The following is a 23,280-nucleotide window of genomic DNA, read 5'->3' on the forward strand; positions in this document are numbered from 1 at the left end:
AGTGAAATGTGTCAGAGAAAGTAAAAACTATGATATCACTAATATGTGAAATCTAAAAAATAACACAGACTAGTAAATTTAACAAAATGGAAACGGATTCACAGATGTACACAACGAACTAGTGGGTACCAGTAGGGAGAGTGGTGAGGGGAATACCAAAACAGGGGGAGGGGTGAGAGGCACAGACTGTGTAGAAAATAAACAGGCTAAGAGGGTATATTGTGCAACACAGGGAATATAGGTAGTATGTTATAATGACTATAAATGGACTATAACCTTTAAACATTGTAAATTACTACAATGATTCAGTTCAGTTCAGTCACTCAGTCTTTTCTGACTCTCTGCGACCCCATGGACTGCAGCATGCCAGGCTTCCTTGTCCATCACCAATTCCTGGAGCTTACTCAAACTCATGTCCATTGAGCCCGTGGTGCCATCCAGCCATCTCATCCTCTGTCATCCCCTTCTCCTCTCACCTTCAATCTTTCCCAGCATCAGGGTGTTTTCAAAAGAGTCAGTTTTTCACATCAGGTGGCCAAAGTACTGGAGTTTCAGCTTCAACATCAGTCCTTCCAATGAACACCCAGGACTGATCTCCTGTAGGATGGACTGGTTGGATCTCCTTGCAGTCCAAGGGACTCTCAAGAGTCTTCTCCAACACCACAGTTCAAAAGCATCAATCTTTGGTGCTCAGCTTTCTTTATAGTCCAACTCTCATATCCATACATGACTACTGGAAAAACCATAGCTTTGACTAGATGGACCTTTGCTGGCAAAGTAATGTCTCTGCTTTTTATTATGCCCCCTAGGTTGGACATAGCTTTCCTTCCAAGGAGCAAGTGTCTTTTAATTTCATGGCTGCAATCACCATCTGCAGTGATTTTGGAGCCCCCCAAATAAAATCTCTGTTTCCCCATCTATTTGCCATGAAGTGATGGGACTGGATGCCATGATCTTTGTTTTCTGAATGTTGGTTTTTAAGCCAATTTTTTCTCTCTCCTTTCACTTTCATCAAGAGGCTCTTTAGTTCTTCTTTGTTTTCTGCCATAAGGTTGATATCATCTGCGTATCTGAGGTTATTGATATTTCCCCTGGCAATCTTGATTCCAGCTTGTGCTTCTTCCAGCCCCACATTTTGCATGATGTATCCTGCATATAAGTCAAATAAGCAGGGTGACAATATACAGCCTTGACGTAATCTTTTCCCAATTTGGAACCAGTCTGTTGTTCCATGTCCAGTTCTGTTGCTTCTTGACCTGCATACAGATTTCTCAGGAAGCAAGTCAGGTGGTCTGGTATTCCCATCTCCTGAAGAATTTTTCACAATTTGTTGTGATCCACACAGTCAAAGGCTTGGCATAATCAATAAAGCAGAAGTAGATGTTTTTCTGGAACTCTCATGCTTTTTCTATGATCCAGCAGATGTTGGCAATTTGATCTCTGGCTCCTCTGTCTTTTCTAAATCCAGCTTGAATTTCCATCTGTTAAGTCCACAGTTCATGCACTGTTGAAGCCTGGCTTGGAGAATTTTGAGCATTACTTTGCTAGTGTGTGAGATGAGTGCAATTGTGTGGTAGTTTGAACATTATTATTGCTTTTCTTTGGGACTGGAATGAAAACTGACTTTTTCCAGCCTTGTGGCTGCTGAGGTTTCCAAATTTGCTGTATATTGAGTGCAGCACTTTCACAGCATCATCTTTTAGGATATGAAATAGCTCATCTGGAATTCCATTACCTCCACTAGCTTTGTTCATAGTGATGCTTCCTAAGGCCTACCTGACTTTGCATCTCAGGAGGTCTGGCTCTTGGTGAGTGATCACACCGTTGTGGTTATCTAGGTCATGAAGATTTTTTTTTGTATAATTCTGTGCACAGGTACACAACTAAAGTTCAATTATAAAAAAGTTCTGTATTTTCTGTACATGTTAACTCCTGAATTCAAGAACCACTTCATGTTCACTGAGATGAAATCTCAGTAGCTGGAATAAATTGCAAAATGCATTTTTCTCATTCTCTACCATTTCATTACTAACTGAAGTTATTCCATTAGCAAATGTGTAGGCGTTCTGGATACTAAATCCATTTTGAGAAAAATTTTGTCAACTCATTATTGGTTTGTTGTAATTACCTTTGTAATTCATTGCTCTAATATTTACAAGTCTACTTTTTACTTGATTCCAAGGTTTATTTCTCTCAGTTAAAAGATGAAAGGTCGGTTTGCCTCTTTATCTTAGGCAATTTACACTGAAATTACAGTAGTCATGTAGAGATGTGAGAGTTGGACCATAAAAAAGGCTGCGCCCTGAAGAATTGATGCTTTCAAATGGTAGTGCTGCAGAAGCCTCTTCTAAGTCCCTTCGACAGTAAAGAGATCAAAACAGTCAATCTTAAAAGACATTAACCCTGAATATTCATTGGAAGGACTGATGCTGAAGCTGAAGCTCCAAATCTTTGGCCATGTGATGCAAAGAGCCGACTCTTTGGAAAAGACCCAGATGCTGGGAAAGACTGAGGGCAGGAGGAGAAAGGGGCAACAGAAAATGAGATGGTTGGATGCCATCATCGACTCAATGGGCATGAGTTTGAGCAAACTCTCAGAGATAGTGAAGGACAGGGAAGCCTGGTGTGCTGCAGTCCATGGGGTTGCAAAGAGTTGTACATGACTAAGAAACTGAACAATAACAACAAATACCTTGCTATCCTCTAGGCATTACAAATTGCTTTTTAATAAACTGCTTCAGAATCTTCTTAAATATGAAAGTGGGACTCCAGAGTTCCCAGGTAACTCCAGATTTCCTATTATGCACCTAGGATTTTCTCTGCCAGAATCTGGCAAAATAACTACTGCTGCTGCTGCTGCTAAGTCTCTTCAGTCGTGTCCGACTCTGTGCGACCCCATAGATGGCAGCCCACCAGGCACCCCTGTCCCTGGGATTCTCGAAGCAAGAACACCGGAATGCATTGCCATTTCTTTCTCCAATGCAAGAAAGTGAAAAGTGAGAGTGAAGTCGCTCAGTTGTGCCGGACTCTTAGTGACCCCATGGACTGCAGCCTACCAGGCTCCTCCGTCCATGGGATTTTCCAGGCAAAAGAGTACTGGAGTGGGGTGCCATTGCCTTCTCGGAAATAACTACTAATGATTCTCAACTTTTAGTCTCTATTTGGAATGTTACCAGATTAAACTTAATAAATTCCCTTAACTGAGTAACCCAGTCTATCCAACACTTAAATTTCTCTATCTTCACTAATCATAGGTAAATTTTCAACAATATGGCAATAACATCATACCATATTCTGAGTCTTCTAAAATTTCTATCTAGTATTGCTTTGATTCCCTTTTAATTAGTACATTTAAAACTCTGTTCAGTTCCTTTGAATGCATTGGTAAAACATTCCATTAACTTTTTTTTGTGAGTTCTTAGCTGAGTAAAGCTCACTGTGTGCTTCAGCTTTGTTGAGTGCTCTTGAATTTATGGTTGAGAAAACCACTTTTTGAAGATAATGCCTGTGGAAGTACCAGGTCTTAAAGCATTCATCATGTAAGCAGGTCAAATTTTTCCTCAACATGACCTCAACAAGAACATCTTTGAGTTCATTTTATACTCATCATTAGCAAGGTGAGAAGTGAGGTCTAGAAGCCAAAGATGGAATCAACTGCTACTGCTGCTGCTAAGTCGCTTCAGTCATGTCCGACTCTGTGCGACCCCAGAGACGGCAGCCCACCAGGCTCCCCTGTCCCTGGGATTCTCCAGGCAAGAACACTGGAGTGGGTTGCCATTTCCTTCTCCAATGCATGAAAGTGAAAAGTGAAAGTGAAGTCACTCAGTCATATCTGACCCTCAGCGACCCCATGCACTGCACCCTACCAGGCTCCTCCGTCCATGGGATTTTCCAGGCAAGAGTACTGGAGTGGGGTGCCATTGCCTTCTCCTGATGGAATCAAAGGGCTCTCTAATATCATGAAACATCTTCTGATGTTCCAAGAACTCATACCACCTACCAGCAGGTAACTGATAGGTTTTAACTAGTATTGTTTAAGTTTGCGAAATATACCTCATCTCTTGCTTTTAGTTAGATAAGAATTAACTAGGAAATAAATACCTTACATTAAACAGAGATCTACCTTTTGTTTTCATGCCTGAACTAGAGCAGTAAGACAAAATTAAATAACACATCATGACTATTCTTCCCAAGACAGGTGTGCATGGCTATTTTTCCACTAGGCTATTTCAATAAATTGAAGACAGGAAGACCAGTACGTAGACAATGAAGGTGAACTGCTTTGCCTGCTGAAGCAGAGGAGGGGAGCTGGGAGGCAGACAGCTATCGCAACTCACCGTTAATGTCAGACTTTATTTTTCTGGGCTCCAAAATCACTGCAGATGGTGACTGCAGCCATGAAATTAAAAGACGCTTACTCCTTGGAAAAAAAGTTATGACCAACCTAGATAGCATATTGAAAAGCAGAGACATTACTTTGCCAACAAAGGTCTGTCTAGTCAAGGCTATGGTTTTTCCTGTGGTCATGTGTGGATGTGAGAGTTGGACTGTGAAGAAGGCTGAGCGCCAAAGAATTGATGCTTTTGAACTGTGGTGTTGGAGAAGACTCTTGAGAGTCCCTTGGACTGCAAGGAGATCCAACCAGTCCATTCTGAAGGAGATCAGCCTTGGGATTTCTTTGGAAGGACTGATGCTAAAGCTGAAACTCCAGTACTTTGGCCACCTCATGTGAAGAGTTGACTCATTGGAAAAGACTCTGATGCTGGGAGGGATTGGGGGCAGGAGGAGAAGGGGATGGCAGAGGATGAGATGGCTGGATGGCATCACTGACTCGATGGACGTGAGTCTGGGTGAACTCCGGGAGTTGGTGATGGACAGGGAGGCCTGGCGTGCTGCGATTCATGGGTCGCAAAGAGTCGGACACGACTGAGAGACTGAACTGAAGGGGTTCTAAGGATCCTAGAATAACAAATCATTAGCCTTTAGATAATAAAGATATCTCAGCAGTGATACTACAATTTTGGGAGCCTCTTCCAAATTTACTTATTGCCTATTCACAATCAATCTCAACAAACCAAAACCAAAAGTTCTTCCTTCAAATTCATGATTTCTTTATTGTGTTATCAGACCCTAGAAAATTTTCTATTGGATGGAGACTGATTTACTTCTTCCTACCAAAGGACCACTTGATACCAGCAGTCAAAAAACCTGAAACGAGGCCTTCCCTGGTGGCTCAATGGTAAAGAATCCATCTGCCAATGCAGCAGACACAGGTTCAATCCCTGGTCCAGGGGGATCCCATATGCTATCTATGGAGCAACTGAGCCCATTCACCACAACTATTAAGCCTATGCTCTAGGGCATGGGAGCTACAACTACTGAGCCTATGTGCTGCAAAGCCTGCACTCCCAGTGTCCCTGGTCTGCAGCAAGAGAAGCCATCACAATGAGAAGCCCGCACACCACAACCAAAAGTAGCCTCCACTCGCTACAACTAGAGAAAAGCCCACACAGCAACCAAGACCCAGCACAGCCAAAAATAAATAAATAAAATTATCTTAAAAAAAGAAAAGTGAAACCATGACAACATGCTCTTACTTGTAGTTTATTATTATTTTTATGTGTTACGGTTCTAAATTGCCCCTGAAAATGGTATATGCCTATAATTTGAACTAAGCAAGGAATAAAAAAATGAGACAGGGCAAAGGATTTCTTTTCATAATTATCTGTATGTCTGAGGGTAACACCTAGGATTAAAAAGAAAAGGCCCTGGAATTTAAAATGATATCCTTCACATAGGATACAGCTGTTCCTGACCGACGGGCAACATGACACAAACCCCGCGTTCCCCTCCCTGCCTGGCGATGGATTTCTGCCCAGCAACCCGCACTCACACGTCACAGTCACCTGGGTGGCCAACTGCAGGCACGGGCAAGATGGCCGCAGGAAGGCAGGCACGCTGCTTTATGGAGGATGGGAAGGGTCGAAGGCTTACAGTCTGACCCATATTCTTCCTCCTGCTCGGTGACACCTCGCCTGAAAAAACTGGCCTCGCTCTCAGAACGTGCTTTTAAAACGTCAGTCTTCAAAAGATCATGAGGAACAGCAAGGGCTGGGATAAAAGTGCAGTCCTGTTTTCCACAGGCTGCTCATTTTGAGTAAAACACACAACTGAACACGGGGGTGAATGTTCTTGATCTCATACTGGCTCTATGTAGTTCTCACCCTTGTTTACTCAATTCTTTCTTCCACTCTTCTCTCATGCCACTTCACCATATTTTGGACCCTTATAACACCTGTCTGAAATACATTCCAGGAAAGGGTAATACAAAAAATAAATAATATTACAGTGAGTCTCTGAAAGAGAAAACTATGTAGTTGGTGCACAGTAAAAACACATTAAAGGAACAGGAAATATCAGATTAGCCATTTAAACAATTCAAGTAACTTTCATGGGGACTGAAGGTGAACACACATTTTAGAAGATAAATATTATTTGACAAAAGCATTTTGTGTTAGTACTTTGAATCTATGAATAAAAGATCCAGAGGACTCAGGGGAAGGGGAAGATCAAAAAGAATGTAGTACTAGACAGAAATGAGACAAACGGTTCCCTCTGGTATCTCCATAAATTATACAGGAAGCATGACTTCTGGTTAAGCCCATCCCACAACTAGTGTTTCAATCATAAAAGCAGAAATCAGAATAGAAAGGTTTTCTAACATTTCAGCTGACATTTGAAAGAATGAAAGAAACTGAGATGAAAATAGTAAAATGACTAAACACAACACCAAACTCTCTTTCCTAAGTATTCTGCCATAATGTAGGATGCTATTTATATTTAGGCAAAGGGTCAAGCCTCAGAATAGATGAGCTGCTGTGAATTATTTGTGTTGAGGTCTACAAAATGTTACTGTCTCCCTCATTTGTGTTCTTTTCCATTCTTCCAAAGGCAAACAAACAGAAAGGGAAAAGATTTTTTAAAATTTAAGATTAACACACACACACACACACACACAAATAAACTCTTTTAGAAAAATGTAAGACAATTCAAATCTTACATTTCAAAATAAAGCTAGCACTGGTATGGAACACAGCAAGGGTCCTGTTTTTACCCCTTGCTCTACAGGAGGTGGAGCACATAGTTAATGTGGACTAAGGTGTAGAGACCTGCAGTAAGAGAGCTACTGGCCGGCATCCTGAACCCTTAAAATTCCTCATTATAAAGCCTATAATTTCATTTTGAATATTATTTAGGATATAAAATACTTTGAAAACCCTATATAAAAATTCACTTAAAAGTAACTTTAAGATATCATAACCTAAATGTCTTATTAAACATGTACTGACGTATTTATCCTGTTCTGGCATTCAAAAGCAAATGATATATTCACATAAATTCTTTGATCTCATGTACAGACATCATCAAATTTAGTATGTGTCTCAGTTCAGTTTAGTTCAGTTCAGTCGCTCAGTCGTGTCCGACTCTTTGCGACCCCACGAATCACAGCACGCCAAGCCTCCCTGTCCATCATCAACTCCTGGAGTTCACTCAAACTCATGTCCATCAAGTCAGTGATGCCATCCAGCCATCTCATCCTCTGTCGTCCCCTTCTCCTCCTGCCCCCAATCCCTCCCAGCATCAGAGTCTTTTCCAATGAGTCAACTCTTCGCATGAGGTGGCCAAAGTACTGGAGTTTCAGCTTTAGCATCAGTCCTTCCAAAGAAATCCCAGGGCTGATCTCCTTCAGAATGGACTGGTTGGATCTCCTTGCAGTCCAAGGGACTCTCAAGAGTCTTCTCCAACACCACAGTTCAAAAGCATCAATTCTTTGGCGCTCAGCCTTCTTCACAGTCCAACTCTCACATCCATACATGACCACAGGAAAAACCATAGCCTTGACTAGATGGACCTTTGTTGGCAAAGTAACGTCTCTGCTTTTCAATATGCTATCTAGGTTGGTCATAACTTTTTTTCCAAGGAGTAAGCGTCTTTTAATTTCATGTCTGCAGTCACCATCTGCAGTGATTCTGGAGCCCAAAAAAATAAAGTCTGACACTGTTTCCACTGTTTCCCCATCTATTTCCCATGAAGTGATGGGACCGGATGCCATGATCTTCGTTTTCTGAATGTTGAGCTTTAAGCCAACTTTTTCACTCTCCACTTTCACTTTCATCAAGAGGCTTTTTAGTTCCTCTTCACTTTCTGCCATATCTAAAGAATGATATTCACTTTCTAGCCACTTACTACCCAGAAGATTTTAATTAATTTTTTTTAACCAGTCAAGTTTCTTGAATGTCTGAGGAAACTTTATTTTCATTAAGATTGTAAAAATACATAATATAAGAGCATTTTCAGCCCTCAATTCATGGACAAGCACCATAAATAGCTGTTTTGAGTCCTCCTGTGGGGTAGAGTACAGGCCCTGCATCATCAATAACTGCCCAGTCAACATTTGGCAGAGCATATCCCTGATAGCTCAGTTGGTAAAGAATCTGCCTGCAATGCAGGAGACCCTGGTTCGATTCCTAGGTTGGGAAGATCTGCTAGATAAGAAATAGACTAGCCACTCCAGTATTCTTGGGCTTCCCTTGTTGCTCAGCTGGTAAAGAATATCTGCCCACAATGCAGGAGACCTGGGTTTTATCCCTGGGTTGGGAAGATTCCCTGGAGAAGGGAAAGGCTACGCACTCCGGTATGCTAGCCTGGAGAATTTCATGGACTGTATAGTCCACGGGGTCACAAAGAGTTGGACATGACTGAGTGACTTTCATTCATGCTAGGTTTCTAGGTAGTGAGACTTAGGAGTCTAGCAAAGTTGTAATAGAATGCTTTAAAACTCCCCTGAAAGCTCTCACGGATCCCTAATTTGTCCCACATTCCCTTACATAATTACCCTGTTTCCTTTTCTTCTCTATTATCCCCCAACATAAGTGTGCAGGGTTTCCAAACTACTGAATGGAGGAATGAAATAGGAAAAAAAAAAAAGCCTGTTAGAAGGAATGAAAAGGAATGACTATAATGAAAATGGAAAGTAAAGTCCATTCAACCAGAATTCTTGATATATAATGGGTGAGCCAAAAACACTGCTCAGGCACCCTCCATGGCAAATGGTCAAGTGGCTGGACATGACTGTTAAATTCGTAGTTTTAATATCCAGCATTCTTCTTTTAAGAAATATAAATGAAAAGAGGAAATTGAAAGAGGAAGCAGTTGGTCTGTTTTAACTTTCTTTCTCCTCTTTGCTCCCTTTCCCATTCATGCCACAATGAGCCAATGTGATTGATGCAAAATGCATTACAGAGTATGGTGGAACATACTGTGCTGATGCATAATCTAATTTAATTTTAATAAATACTCTGCATTTAAACTATTAAAGAAAGCATCCATCACTCAGATTTTGAGAAATATGACCTTTCTAGCTTTATAAAAATGAAAGAAAGTTTTAACCATAATTTTAGTCAGTGTGCCACAACAGAGACCCAGTGCAAAGAAATATTTTTAAAAAAGAAAAGAAAATTAAGAGTTGGATCACTAAACATTTAAGCTTTTTGTTATACAACATTTAAAACACACACATATATATGTATATATAAAAGAAAACAGTATAATGAAGCCTCTATAGATTTCATCACCCAGCTTCAACAAATAAAAGGGAACATGTGCTCAACACTTTTCACCTATTCCCTTACTCACTATTTTCTCTGCATTACTAGATTACTTTGAACCAAGCCTCAGATATCTTATTACTTTAGATGTATCTTTAAATATAGACTTTTTATAAGATTTCTCTTTGATGTGAACCATTTTTCAGAAAGTCTTTATTCAAACAATATTGCTTCTGTCTTATGTTTCGTTTTTTTGGCCACGAGACATGTGGGACCTTAGTGCCATGATCAGGGATCAAACTCACACCCCCTGCCTTGGAAGGTGAAATCTTAAGCACTGGACCACCAGAGAAGTCCTTAAACACAGAGACTTTAGAAAGATCATAACCACAATAACATTATCATACATAAAAAATCACCAGTAAAATTCTTCACATCAACAAGTATCTAGTCAGTGTATTCAAAGTCCCTGTTTGAATTTTTTAAAAAACCGTTGACTGAACCAACACCAAATCAAGGTCCACACATTGTATTTGGTTGCTATGTCTCTAAAAATTTCCTTTCATGCAAAATTTCGCCCTCTCTCTTACTTTTTCTTCTGTTTCAACTGATTTCATTTGCTATGCAAAATTCCCAACTGGATCTAACTAACACATCAGCACAGTGTCATTTACTGTTAATCTGTCTCCAATTTCCTATGAATTGGTACTTAAATCCAGATAACTGAGAAATCTGAGGGCAAGAATATGTCACAGGTAATGGTATGTACTTCTCATTGCCTCTCATCAGAAGGCCAAGAGTTCCGTCTGTGTTCTGCTTTGTAGAACATAAGATCAATGAGTTCAGGCGCTGTCAGCCTGATCCATTTATTGCAAAGTTTCTCATCAATTTTCAGTTAATGATTTTAGCCAGTCACTGATGATCATTGATGAAGATACACTGTTTTGTTAGTGGCTGCAAAAAAACCTCAGCCAAGATTTTAACTTTTAGACTTTAATGTACTACTCGAGTCAATAGTAGTTTCTACCTTTGTATTTACGTTCATAAGGAATACAAAAGTGCTTTACTTACTACTTCTAAATAAGTCTTTACTGAAAAGTATTTTGCTAATGCTGCTCAGGAAATAGATACAAATCTGTATTTTGTACTTCCAAAACACCAGTTCTTAGATGACGGTTGATAATTTTGCTTGACTTTTCTCTGTGGTTCAAATAGCCTCTTTATTGATAATGTAACTAAAGCTGGGTATAGATCAACCTTTAACTGATGTGTTCTGAAGCAGAAACAACAGATCATAAGATCCTAGAATAACTGGCTGCTATTTTTCTTTGAAAAAAAAAATAAAAGGCTAGAAGAAATAAATACACACGCACACCCTAAAGACATTCTTCCCTGGCCTCTAAGCAATCCAATAACGCAAACCAATGCTGTGTCTAAACTATGTGACAGTGGTTAAAATGCATAATTGTTTAGTGTAAGATTTTTTTAGCTATGAAAATCTGTAGCCCACAGGCTTTCTTTCTCTTCAGTTTTAGAGTGCTTTTCTCCCTATTTAATTGGAGAGTAACACAACAGCAGAGCAGAAAAATCTATGCAAGAAACAGATTAGATTGATTTGTTATTAAATAGATTGTGAAGCCTCAGGGAGGATAGCTATAATAACAATTTAGTCACTACAAAGTCTGGCAAACTTGTCAGTTGTTTCTCCCTGCCCTTGGCAGACATGCCATGTTCATTTTTATGGCAAGCTGATTAATTGCTGAAAATGCACTAATGAATGGCTCTCACTTTTAGGTGGATAATCACATTTCCAATTTCCTTTTCTATACATCATTGGCTACAATGTATACAGTAGTTCGTCTCTGAAGGACTAAGGAAACATCACATCACACACATCAGTCTTTCTCTGCTGTGTCCTTAACCTGCCAATGATAATGAGAATGTGAACTTAATACCAACCTTCCTTTAGCTCATCATGGAGAGTAAAAGGATTAGATGAAAGCATGGTAAACTGCCCCCCTCCCCACCAAATGAACCGCAGAGAGTACATTAGTGGCAACTTTTCTCAAGATTGTTTACAGAATCTTTGAAATAATATTTACATGACTTCTTGTAACATGCCTATGACCAACCAAGAATAGAAATAGCAGCCAATTCAAAGTTTCTGTGAAGAAGAGACAAAACAGTGGTAGTAACTAATTCTTGACAGCACGGTGGAAAACCAATAGAATAACATTATCTTTAAGAGAAAATATCTTAATGTTAAAATCAGGTTAACATTATTGTAATTGTATGTTATTACAATAATAATAAAAACCAAAGCAAACAAAAACAAACCAAAACAGAAACCCTTGAACAATAAGCAGATAATGAGTATAAAACATTAACTAGCAAAAATGTTTACTATATCATACATGATATATCATATATCATAGGTGCTCAATGGCTATGGCTCTCTTCCCTCTAATATAATTCCAAAAAGTAATTTTACTTAAAGATATGAGAATCAAAAACACCAAAGTAAGGCCTCCCTGCAAAGAGACAGGGCAATGTAATTTGATCAACATAGCACTCTTCAAAAATTAAAAATAATATAATATAGACATATATTTCATGCTTCTAAGTTGCTCTGTCATATGGCTAATTAATTACACACAATGGTCCCTCCTATTAGAGTTGAAATTCCAGGCTTCTGTATTTTGTATCTCTGTGATAAAGCAAAGGCATACTATTTATTGAATGAATTTAGAGAGGACATCATAAGCATTTGCAGAAGAAAACAAATGCAATCACTAAAGGAAATATAGAAAGAGAAAGGAATGTTAGTATCATCTGTTTGGGTAGATTTGGAGAATTCGGGATCCATTTTTATATATCACATATAGAGGGTGGTTTCTCCTCCATACTAGTCATAACACTAAGGATTTATATTCTAAAAACAGATTAATATGGTATTCTTTATGTTGTAGTGTACCAAGGCCTATACTATTTTAGATGTATATCCCAGAGTTACTCCAGCTCAGTAAGACTAATGATAGAAATGAAAAGAAGAAACCAAATTCCTCATTAGAAAAATAGACAAAGGATATGAATAGAAGAGGAAATGCAAATATTATCAAAAGGATGTGAAAAGATACTTAACCCTACCACCCATCAAGAAAATGCAAAGTAAAATGAGAAAATATTAGATTGAGCATGCCTAATACCAAATGTTGGCTAAAAAAGATAAAAAAAAGAGAGAGAAAGAGGGGGAACCTGGAACTTTTTCACATACTGCTTGAGAGGGTGCATTTGTTGTGGTAACCTGAGAAAGCAATTCAGCAAGATCTAGAAAAATGGAAAACATGCATTCATTATGTCCCAAGTATTCTACTTCTAATGATGCCTTTTTTAGAACCTCATATATGTAAAACAGGAGATATGTCTCCAAATGTTCACTACTGCATTACTTAAAACACTTAAAACTGTAACATAAATGTTCTTCAATAGGGGAAAGGAGAGTTTAATATCCTGTGACATAAATAAATAATAGCAGTTAAATAAACCGGATCTACACATATCAATATGAATAGATAGATCTCAAACACGGAGTAATCAAGATGAATCACACACAGAGTATATCATATGTGTATGTCAACAAAAAAGCACACAAAACAGGCCATGGGTGTATATGATGAACGTATATTATATAAAAGTTCACAGAGGAAGACTGTGTCTTAGTTAATACCTATTGGGAAGGGAGAATGGGACAAGGAGGTCTTGAATTTGATGTTCAGGATATTTTTTATATAAAAAGCTAAAATGATGAATTATCAATGCTTTTCAATTCTGGAATGTACCTGAATTTTTGTCATATCATTCTCTGTAATTTTTAGTATTTTTCATATCTCTCAAGATAAAGATTAAAAAATGCAAACTAATAAGAAAATACAGAATTAAAGTAATTATTATATTAATTCCTATAAGGCAGTAAATCTTTCCAAAAAGCATCCTGGCAATGGCACCCCACTCCAGTACTCGTGCCTGGAAAATCCCATGGATGGAGGAGCCTGGAAGGCTGCAGTCCATGGGGTCGATGAGGGTTGGATACGACTGAGTGACTTCACTTTCACTTTTCACTTTCATGCATTGGAGAAGAAATGGCAACCCACTCCAGTGTTATTGCCTGGAGAAACCTAGGGACGGGAGAGCCTGGTGGGCTACCGTCTATGGAGTCGCACAGAGTTGGATACAACTGAAGCAACTTAGCAGCAGCAGCAGCATACACTATACAGCTATTTAAATTACTTTATAACTAATCAATATATACACATGGTTTCAAAAAACCTAATGACTAAGAGTGGGGGCTAGTAATATAATTCTTATATTGATTCAATAATTCATCACTGTTACCTATTTTAGGAATTGTAATTATAGAAATGAACTATGAAAAATTACAGAAAATGAAATGATGTTATTTTAATTAAATTAGTTCTTTAATAGATAATTAAATAATGGAATGGTACCTATATTTTAGACACATGGACTTCTGAATTTTGAAAAGTATTTTCCTCTTCATTAATTAGGAAAGTTGATACACCTGGGCTGCTTCTGTATTTAACCAAATGTATTAAAATAGTCTTAATCTGAAACTTTGATGCCAGCTATAAACTTGATCTCTTTTTGTGGCTCCTTCTAACCATATCACCATCTTAACATTTTAAAATGCTCAGTTTAAGCAATAACTAATTCATTTTCAAATATTTATTCACTATGATTACAGCATTTTGTTGTTTAATGTTTCAGGTCCATAAAAGATTCTAATATTTATGATACTATTACTTGGCTTAAAATCCAAATTCTATATGGTCACGTTTCTTAGATTAAAATAGGTCATCTTAATGGAACAGTGGTTGAAGTACCTTGAACTCATGCCCTACATGCTATGCTAAGTCACCTGAGTCGTGTCCGACTCTGTGCGACCCTATGGACAGCAGTCTACCAGGCTCCTCTGTCCATGGGATTCTCTAGGCAAGAATACTGGAGGGGGTTGCCATTTCCTTCTCCATATACCCTACATAAGACTTAGTTTATGGAGTTTAATTCAAATGTACAGAGATAGTTGCCACTTGGATCTGTATATTCCAGATGAAACTGGCTTGTGATCTCAATGGCATTGTGAAGTATCAATTAAAAGGCCTTTTGAAAGAACTGTGCTTGAGTAATTTGCTCCAGAAAAGGGCTTATATAGAGCTGTAGTCAGCCACAAACTCATTTGTATCTTTTACTATGTTAACACAGGAGAGTTGAATCATAAACATATCCCGTTACTAAATTTGTTCACAAGAGCATCCATTTATTAAATATTCACTATAGTGATCCCGAAGAGGGTTTCTGATAATTACATTCAAATATCAAATAGTTTATTCTTCATTTAGTCTGAATTTTAAGTCAACATAGAGAGCTTTTGTTTGTTTGACCATTAAGGGTCACCAGTGACCAAACACAAGGCGAAGAAAGAAAATATGGTGAACTACATGCTGATTGATGAGTGTCAGAGAACTCTCAAACAGCTTACATACTACACACTTAAAACTAACTCAGTTAACTCAGCAACATACAATGGTTTACCATAACAGAGCAAAGGAGAGAGAAAAGCAGGCAAGTCCTTTGGAGGGATTAGGAGAGGCTCAGATAGAGGCTTAGATAGAGAGGCTCAGAGGGGAATCTTGACTACTCTGTGTCTCTTCCTGATGCCAAAGAAAGAATGCCGGGAGCAGAACCCTTGGGATGTTCTCCTCCTAAAATCTGAGACATAGCATTATTCTCAGTTGCTAAAAAGCCTGGAAACAATCAAAAAAACCCATTAGGTGATAAAAGAATAAGCAAAATGTAGTATATCCATGTTGTTGTTCAGTCACTAAGTCGTGTCTGACTCTTTGCAACCTCATGGACAAGCATGCCAGACTTCCCTGTCCTTCACTATCTCCCTGAGTTTGTTCAAACTCGTGTCCATTGAGTTGATGATGCCATCCAACCATATCAATCCCTCTGTCATCCCCTTCTTCTCTTTCCCAGCATCAGAGTCTTTTCCAAAGAGTTCAAGTGGCCAAAGTATTGGAGCTTCAGCTTCAGCATCAGTCCTTCCAATGAATCATCAGGACTGATTTTCTTTAGGATTCACTGGCTTGCTCTCTTACTGTCCAAGGGACTCTCAAGAGTCATCTCCAGCACCACAGTTCAAAACCATCAATTCTTCAGTGCTTAGCGTTCTTTACAGTCCAACTCTCACATCCAGCCTCAACTACTGGAAAAATCATAGCTTTGACTATATGGACCTTTGCTGGCAAAGTGATGTCTCTGCTTTTTAATATGCTGTCCAGGTTTGTCATAGCTTTTCTATCAAGGGGCAAGCATCTTTTAATTTTGTGGCTGTAGTCATCATCTACAGTGATTTTGGAACCCAAGAAAACAAAATCTGTCACTGTTTCCATTTTTTTTCCATCTGTTTGCCATGAAGTGATGGGAACTGAATATTCATTGGACGGACTGATGCTGAAGATGAAACTCCAATACTTGGGCCACCTGATGCGAAGAACCAACTCATTGGAAAAGACCCTGATGCTGGGAAAGATTGAAGATGGGAGGAGAAGGGGATGACAGAGGATGAGATGGTTGGATGGCATCACCGACATGATGCACATGAGTCTGAGTAGGCTCTGGGAGTTGGCGATAGACAGGGAAGCCTGGCATGCTGCAGTCTATGGGGTCACAGAGTCGGGCATGACTGAACTAACCTGAACTGAACTGATGGGACCTGATGCCATGATCTTGGTTTTTGAATGTTGAGTTTTACGTCCGCTTTTTCAGTCTCCTCTTTCACCTTCATCAAGAGGGTCTTTAGTTCCTCTTCACTTTCTGCCATTAAGGAGTATTCATCTGTTATTTGTATATCTGAGGCTGTTGATATTTTTCTTGGCAATCTTGATTCTAGCTTGTGAGTCATCCAGCTCAGGATTTTGCATGATATACTCTGTATAGAAGTTAAAAAAGCAAGGTGACAATATACAGCTTTAACGTACTCTTTTCCCAATTTTGAACCAGTCTGTTGCCCTATGTCACATTCTAACCGCTGCTTCTTGACCTGTATACAGGTTTCTCAGGAAGACAGGTAATGTGGTTCGGTATTCCCATTTCTTTAAGCATTTTCCAGTTTGTTGTGATCCACATACTCAAAGGCTTTAGTATAGTCAATACAGCAGAAATCAATGTTTCTTTTTGGAATTTCCTTGCTTTTTCTATGACCCACCAGATGTTGGCAAGTTGATCTCTGGTTCCTCTGCCTTTTCTAAATCCAGCTTGTAACCCAAATATGTACATATGGTATATCCATATAGTAAAATATTATTTGGAGACAAAAAGGGATAAAGAACTGATATTTAAAACATGGATGAACCTTGAAATTACCATGGTAAGTGAAAGAAGCCAGTTACAAAAGGCTATATAGGAAACGTCCAGAATAGGCAAACCCATAGAGACAGAAAATAGATTATTGGTTCCTAGGGGTAGGGGGAAGGAAGAATAGGGAAGGAGTGTTAATAAGTGTGCGTGTGTAAGTCACTCAGTCGTGTCTGATTCTTTGGGATCCCATGGACTGTAGCCTGCCAGGCTTCTGTCCATAGGATTCGTCAGGCAAGAATACCAGAGTAGGTTGCCATTCCCTTCTCCAGGGGATCTTCTCAACCCAGGGATCGAACCTGTGTGCCCCACACTGCAGGCATATTCTTTACCATCGAGCCACCAGGGAAGTGTGCTAATGGGTAGCGGGTTTCTTTTCAGAATGGTGAAAATGTTCTTAAATTAGACAGTGGTGATGACTGCACAGCTCTGTGAATATACTAAAAATTAGTGAAGGCGTTCATACAATTAAAAGAATCAAGTTTATGATATATGAAATATATCTCAATAAAATTACTATTATAAAAAATCCAGGTTTTGGCTGGTAAGAGTACTCAAGGTCAAAGGGACAAAACTTTATCAAGCATCTTCCTCAAGTGGTACATTAAATAAGTAATAAGCTGTCAATGCATAAGCATTTAGTCTTTTCAAAGACTCTCCAATTGAGCAAGTATATTTCACAATGACTAAAAATACTTGCTGAAGAAAAGACCTGACCCATGAAAGAGCCTTTTCTGCAACTGTCAGCCCTAAGGCATTTTTAGAATTTTTAATAGTATCAATAGAAGCCTGATGGGCACTATCCTATAAAGTATTAAAAAAAAGTTTGAATGGCAGTGGGGAATCAAATCTTTTCACTAAAAAATAACAGAGTCCTTTTCCTAAATGGTGGTAAGAAGACTATTTGTCAAGATTGTATGACCTTTTTGAAACCATAAAGAATTCTATTCTAGCAAAGCTTTACCCAACTCAAAAGGGAGAGATAATCTTAGGATGAGAGGGAAGTTTTTTAATTTCAATAATGCCACCCATTTCCCCCTTCATTCAGTTGATAGATATGGACATGAGTTTTTTCAGGGTTTAGAGTAACTTCCCAATACCAACGACAGCCAGTTAAAGGACAGAGAACGCAAAGGAGCCAACTGTATCCAACTGGCATAAACAAATTTTAAAACAATGTGCAAAAAAAATAAAATCAAAGCAACAATTTTAAACTAAGCTTTAATTTCAAAAGTTGTCATTAGTATTTTCCACAATTAATAAAATATGCACTTTTTGACTTCAATATAAATGAAAATTTAGTGCTTCATCTTAAGGAGTAGGCAAGCTACGATTTACTTAGAAGGTAAAATGTGTGGAACCAACGTGTCCCAAAGAAATAAACTTTCTCCTTTATCAAGAAGTAAATGAGAAGTGAAATTTCTATTTCTGGGCATTGCTAAGATTCTAAGCCTACTATTAGAAATAGTTTTGGAATTGTGTACTATAAAATCTCAGAGATAATTTCTTGAATTGTGAGATCATATTTATATTTACTGACTTTTCATTTTGAACTATATTTTCTTCTCCTTTCACAATTTTGTTACCCAGTAAGCTGACCACTAGTCTAATTTCCCTGCTTGGATAAAACATGCAATACAGACCGTAACCTGAATACTGGAAGGCTGCATGTACCTTGCAGTAGTTCCAAGTCCTCTACCCCGAGTGCAGCTTGCCATGGCAAGGCTGTAGTCATCTCTAACCACTGCTAAATTAGCATCCTTTGGGTACAGCTCCAAGTACTTGTCTCCCTGACAACTCCTCAGGCTGGTGGGAGCCACTGAGACTTAGAAGTGGCATATTAAAGTGGGGCTCTGGGAATAAGACAAAAGTTAGCTGGAGGGAACTATCTCAAACTTTTCTTGAAGAGAATGAAATGCAGCGAATTTTTAGAAGTGGATGCCTCTTTTGAATGGTTAACATTTTATATATTGATCATGATGGTGGTTATGCAACTAAACGACAAATTGCCCAAAACCATAGAACCATATGCTACCAAGGGTAAATTTTACTGTAAGTAAATTATACTTCAGTAAACTTGATCTAAAAAAGTGGTTATCTATGAATGATAAAATTAAGGATTTTTCTCTTTATATTTTCTTGAACTTTACAAACTAAGTAACTCCACAGTCAGTTAAAAAGAATGTAGCTTTGGACACCCTTGTCCCCTTCTATGCCCTTGGAAGTGTACGTAGGCAGAGTAAGTCTAAGTTCCCTCGCTAAATCAGCTGAGGTGAGAAAAACACCCTACTGATGATACTGCAAAGAGAAAAAGAATAAATCCTACATTCATGGAAATTTGGATTTGAAGGTGGTTGCTCAGCCCATGGGAAGCAGAACTTTTAAAGGGCATTATTTTCCTCTGAGGTGCCTGTGCTCTGAGATTCTCCTGAGATGAGCTGTACATACCTCAGCCTTCCCTGAGGACCACTTCTGTTGCTAAGGCACGAGCACCACGCACCTGCACAGTGATCTGCAACGCGGACCTCTCACACCTTGGAACCCAAGGCCACCCACGACTCCAAGAGGCTCTGCAGACAGAACATCACCATGGCAGGCTGCCTGCATGGAGACCTGAAATTGACCCCTCCATCTACATAGGCTTAATATCATTCCCCAACCAAACTGGAGTGACAGAATCGATCTCTTGGAGAATTACTTTAGCTAAGTTGCTTCCCTATCCATTCATAAACTCTTTAGCAACCAAAGGGAGAACCCAATGAGCCTGATACTGTATTGTAATTCAGAGAGGAAATACCAGGCATGCTGCCTGCCTCATCGTGCAGAGGTCTAATAGTGGCACACAAGAGAATCCTCCCTCTCAAGTCTCAGCCCCAGGGACAGTAAATCCTCCTGAGCAACCGGGTTTGTGCTTATCTTCCAGACACTCTAAATCACGTAATTCATTGACGTTTCTTTCTTTAGCCTGGCAACCAGGACAGAGTCAAAGTGGCTCTTTACTTTGAGCCAGTGCATGGTATACTAATAAGAAACATTTTTTTTTTTTTTAATAAGAAACATTTTGTATACTATTTTAACCTTTCCTTCATCTTATTTTCCTAATTTTTATCTTTGCCCTAATTCCCTCATCCACTGTTGGTTTTTGAATTTTTCAAACGTGTCAAATACATAGAGAGGTAAAATATTGAGTAGTACATAGATAACTATATCGTACTCACTACAAATGCAGAAATAAACAGATTCCACAGCCTACTTTCTATAAGGTGAAATGCTGGATACATAGATAACTGTAGTATATGCAAAACAAATGTGGAAAATTGCTATCTTCTCTATTAACTGATTCCAAGGCCCACTTTAAGTGAGGAAAAAAATTAAATATATAAATAACTATATTATACTCACTATAAATGCAGAAAAGGTATAATTTGCTTACAATTCTGTAGCCTAATATTAAAATAGATAACTGTTACATACACAGGTAACTATAGCATACTTCATGCAAAGGCAGAAAGTCTCTAACTTCTCTATTAACTAACCCTGTATCTCCCCTTCAAGATTTCTCAATTTGCAGTGATTATTTTTGGTCTGATATATCATCTTCGGATATAAGTACCATTAATTCCAGATTAAGGATGATTGTATATTGATATTGCTGATGTTACTACTAGTGTTACTAATGTTTTTTTGTAGTAAATAAAACAAATGAAAAGTCGTATTGCAAACGGGCATTTTTATTACTACCTAGTTTAGAAGACTACTACTTCCAAACAGTCATTAATAGAAAACCTAGTCATCGATAATAATTAAGAGTTTTCAAACGTTCTCAGCAAGGCATATTGCAAGAGAACTGCCAAAGGCAGCTATCTCACTTTTTAGGACACTTCCTAAATAACCACATGCATGCAAAGGTCCAGTTTCCCTACTATAAAATGGAGACACCTCATGGCAGGGTTCAAAATTCATCTTTGGTACTACATATGTGAGGAAACCAAATTGCTTGTCTTTACAGCCATGTGGGAGAGGGCTCCACAGTATATTATTGAGCACAATATTAGAGTCATTTATTCAATAGGTGGGGCTTCCCTCATAGCTCAGTTGGTAAAGAATCCACCTGTAATACAGGAGACCCCGGTTCGATTCCTGGGTCGGGAAGATCCACTGGAGAAGGGATAGGCTACCCACTCCAGTATTCTTGGACTTCCCTTGTGGCTCAGCTGGTAAAGAATCCACCTGCAATGCAGGAGACCTGGGTTCGATCCCTGGGTTCGGAAGATACCCTGGAGAAAGGAAAGGCTACCCACTCCAGTATCCTGGCCTGGAGAATTGCATGGACTATAGTCCATAGGGTCGCAAAGAGTCAGACACGACTGAGCAACTTATACTCACTCACTCGTTCGATAGGCCCTCCTGCCACTGCCTCCTCCTTGTTCACCTGGTGAGGCCAATATGGCAAGAACTTCAGACAACTGAAAAAGTAAAGTATGCTTTTTGTTACCCTGTTAGATCATATCTGAACTTGGAAAAATAAAATCTTACAGATCACCTTACAAACTCTGACACAGGATCTAAATCAAACAATGTGGAAGAGAACTGGTTTTCAAATCCTCTACCCTGTTGAAAGACTCCATCCTCCTCACTTCCAAGTAAGAAGGACCTGAATCCTGAAAGGAAGCTTCCTGGCTGGAAGCAGTGATGGCACTTTTAAGGTCCTTTGAGCAAATCAGAAATGGCTGAAAGGAAAGGGGGTTTGGGTCTGAGAGCTATTTTCTTTATCTTTAGATTCTGCTTCTGAGACTGTTGGTGGGGATTGGCAGACAAAAGGGGGATCTCTCAAGTGATACAGTAAAAGCCTATCTCCCTTCACTGACACTATTTTCTCAATGGCTCTTGCCAGTGTTAAACCTGGGCAAAGTAACTGCATCAATAGTCTTCCTAAAGGTCCACCAAAAAGCACACTGAAAGGTGTGAAAACGCAGATATGAGAAGGCGAGAATATCAAGTAAGTGACCAACAGTAAAGCATGCTTACCTGAGGAACTTACACCAAACTGAGCTTCATTAAATAACATGATTCATTCAATGAACACTTAGCAGGGGCCAGGGCTGTGGGGGTGGGGGCTGGGGTGGGCCTTACCACCTCATAGGAGGCTAATACATGCACAGAGGAACAGTTATGAGTTTAGATGAAGAGGTGACTTCCCTGGAGAAATATGGGAAAGGCTGTAAGAGTTGATTAGCACTTAGTTGGGGATATCAAGAATACATAAGAATCCAACTGAGATGGGACCAGGACAATCAAAGTGAGTCAGTTATCATTCCAAGAAGAATTCACAGAATAAAGAAACCCACTTTCTTCTCAACCCCTAAGGTTCCATAACAGATTCCTGTCCTGCTGCCTGGCCTCTCTTCATTCTGACCTCACCCTACACTATCAGAACAACTGCCTCCAACTACAACGTGTTTCAACATGTCTACTTTACAGACCTAATGGAAGGTGACACTCATCTTCACGGGTTCCCAGTGCTCCAGAATCAAAGGCCAGCTTTACTCTTCCAATCTCAAAAGCCACAAGGTGCTTTTAGGACACATCCTAGCACTACCGTGCCTTGGGGGCCTCCAATACCGCAGTGTGGCACACACATCTGTGCATACTTTCCCTCTTTCTTGGGTCAGCCAGGCTCCCATTTCTGCAGGACCCACTCATTCACCCACATTCTCCGGCTGAGCTCCAGTGCCATGCCAGGCACCAAGCTGGGCACTGAGAATCAGACACAAAGCCACAAACCACCCACATGATTTTACTAACCAATTTCTAACAAACTTGTGGAATAACCTAATTCAAACTATATAACCCTAAATTTAGTTCATCTTTTAAAACTTTTAGTACAGAAAAGTATCTAATCACCAGGCATGTACCAATAATCCCCTTGTATAACCAATATTAATATTTTTGTTATGTTTATTTCAGATGGCAATCTTGAATAAAATGTTACAGATTTGGCTAAAGCTGAATTCCTAATAGTTCCCTCCTTCCCTTTCTTCCCTAGAGGTACCACTATCTTAAATTGGTATCATCCAGAAATATTTTTTATAATTCTACTAGAGATGCACTGAAGTATAAACAATACTAAACACTATTTAAATTCAGTATCACATATATTTTTAAATGTTCATAAGGATAACCTCATATCTATTCTTTTGTAACTTGTAGTTTTCACTCAAAAGTCTGTTTTGCA

General features: G+C 39.0%; 1 protein-coding gene across 19 annotated transcripts in view; it reads right to left on the reverse strand.

Annotated features, from left to right (window-relative positions):
* Positions 1-23,280, reverse strand: part of PKP4 (plakophilin 4) — a 258,767-nt gene that overhangs the window by 99,192 nt on the left and 136,295 nt on the right. For 2 of the 19 annotated variants that reach the window (XM_070767597.1, XM_070767601.1), the window contains one exon: positions 16,385-16,620. The exons of 14 other annotated variants lie outside the window; for them this stretch is intronic. In XM_070767597.1, coding sequence (XP_070623698.1) covers positions 16,385-16,593 — 209 coding nt within the window. In that variant the 5' untranslated portion in view covers positions 16,594-16,620. Of the gene's footprint in view, positions 1-16,384; positions 16,621-21,431; positions 21,512-23,280 lie in introns of all 19 variants that reach the window. 3 more of the 19 variants (XM_019972411.2, XM_070767632.1, XM_070767639.1) reach the window with 2 other exon arrangements.

Source organism: Bos indicus, chromosome 2, assembly GCF_029378745.1.
Source record: "Bos indicus isolate NIAB-ARS_2022 breed Sahiwal x Tharparkar chromosome 2, NIAB-ARS_B.indTharparkar_mat_pri_1.0, whole genome shotgun sequence".
NCBI classification, from domain to species: Eukaryota; Metazoa; Chordata; class Mammalia; order Artiodactyla; family Bovidae; genus Bos; species Bos indicus.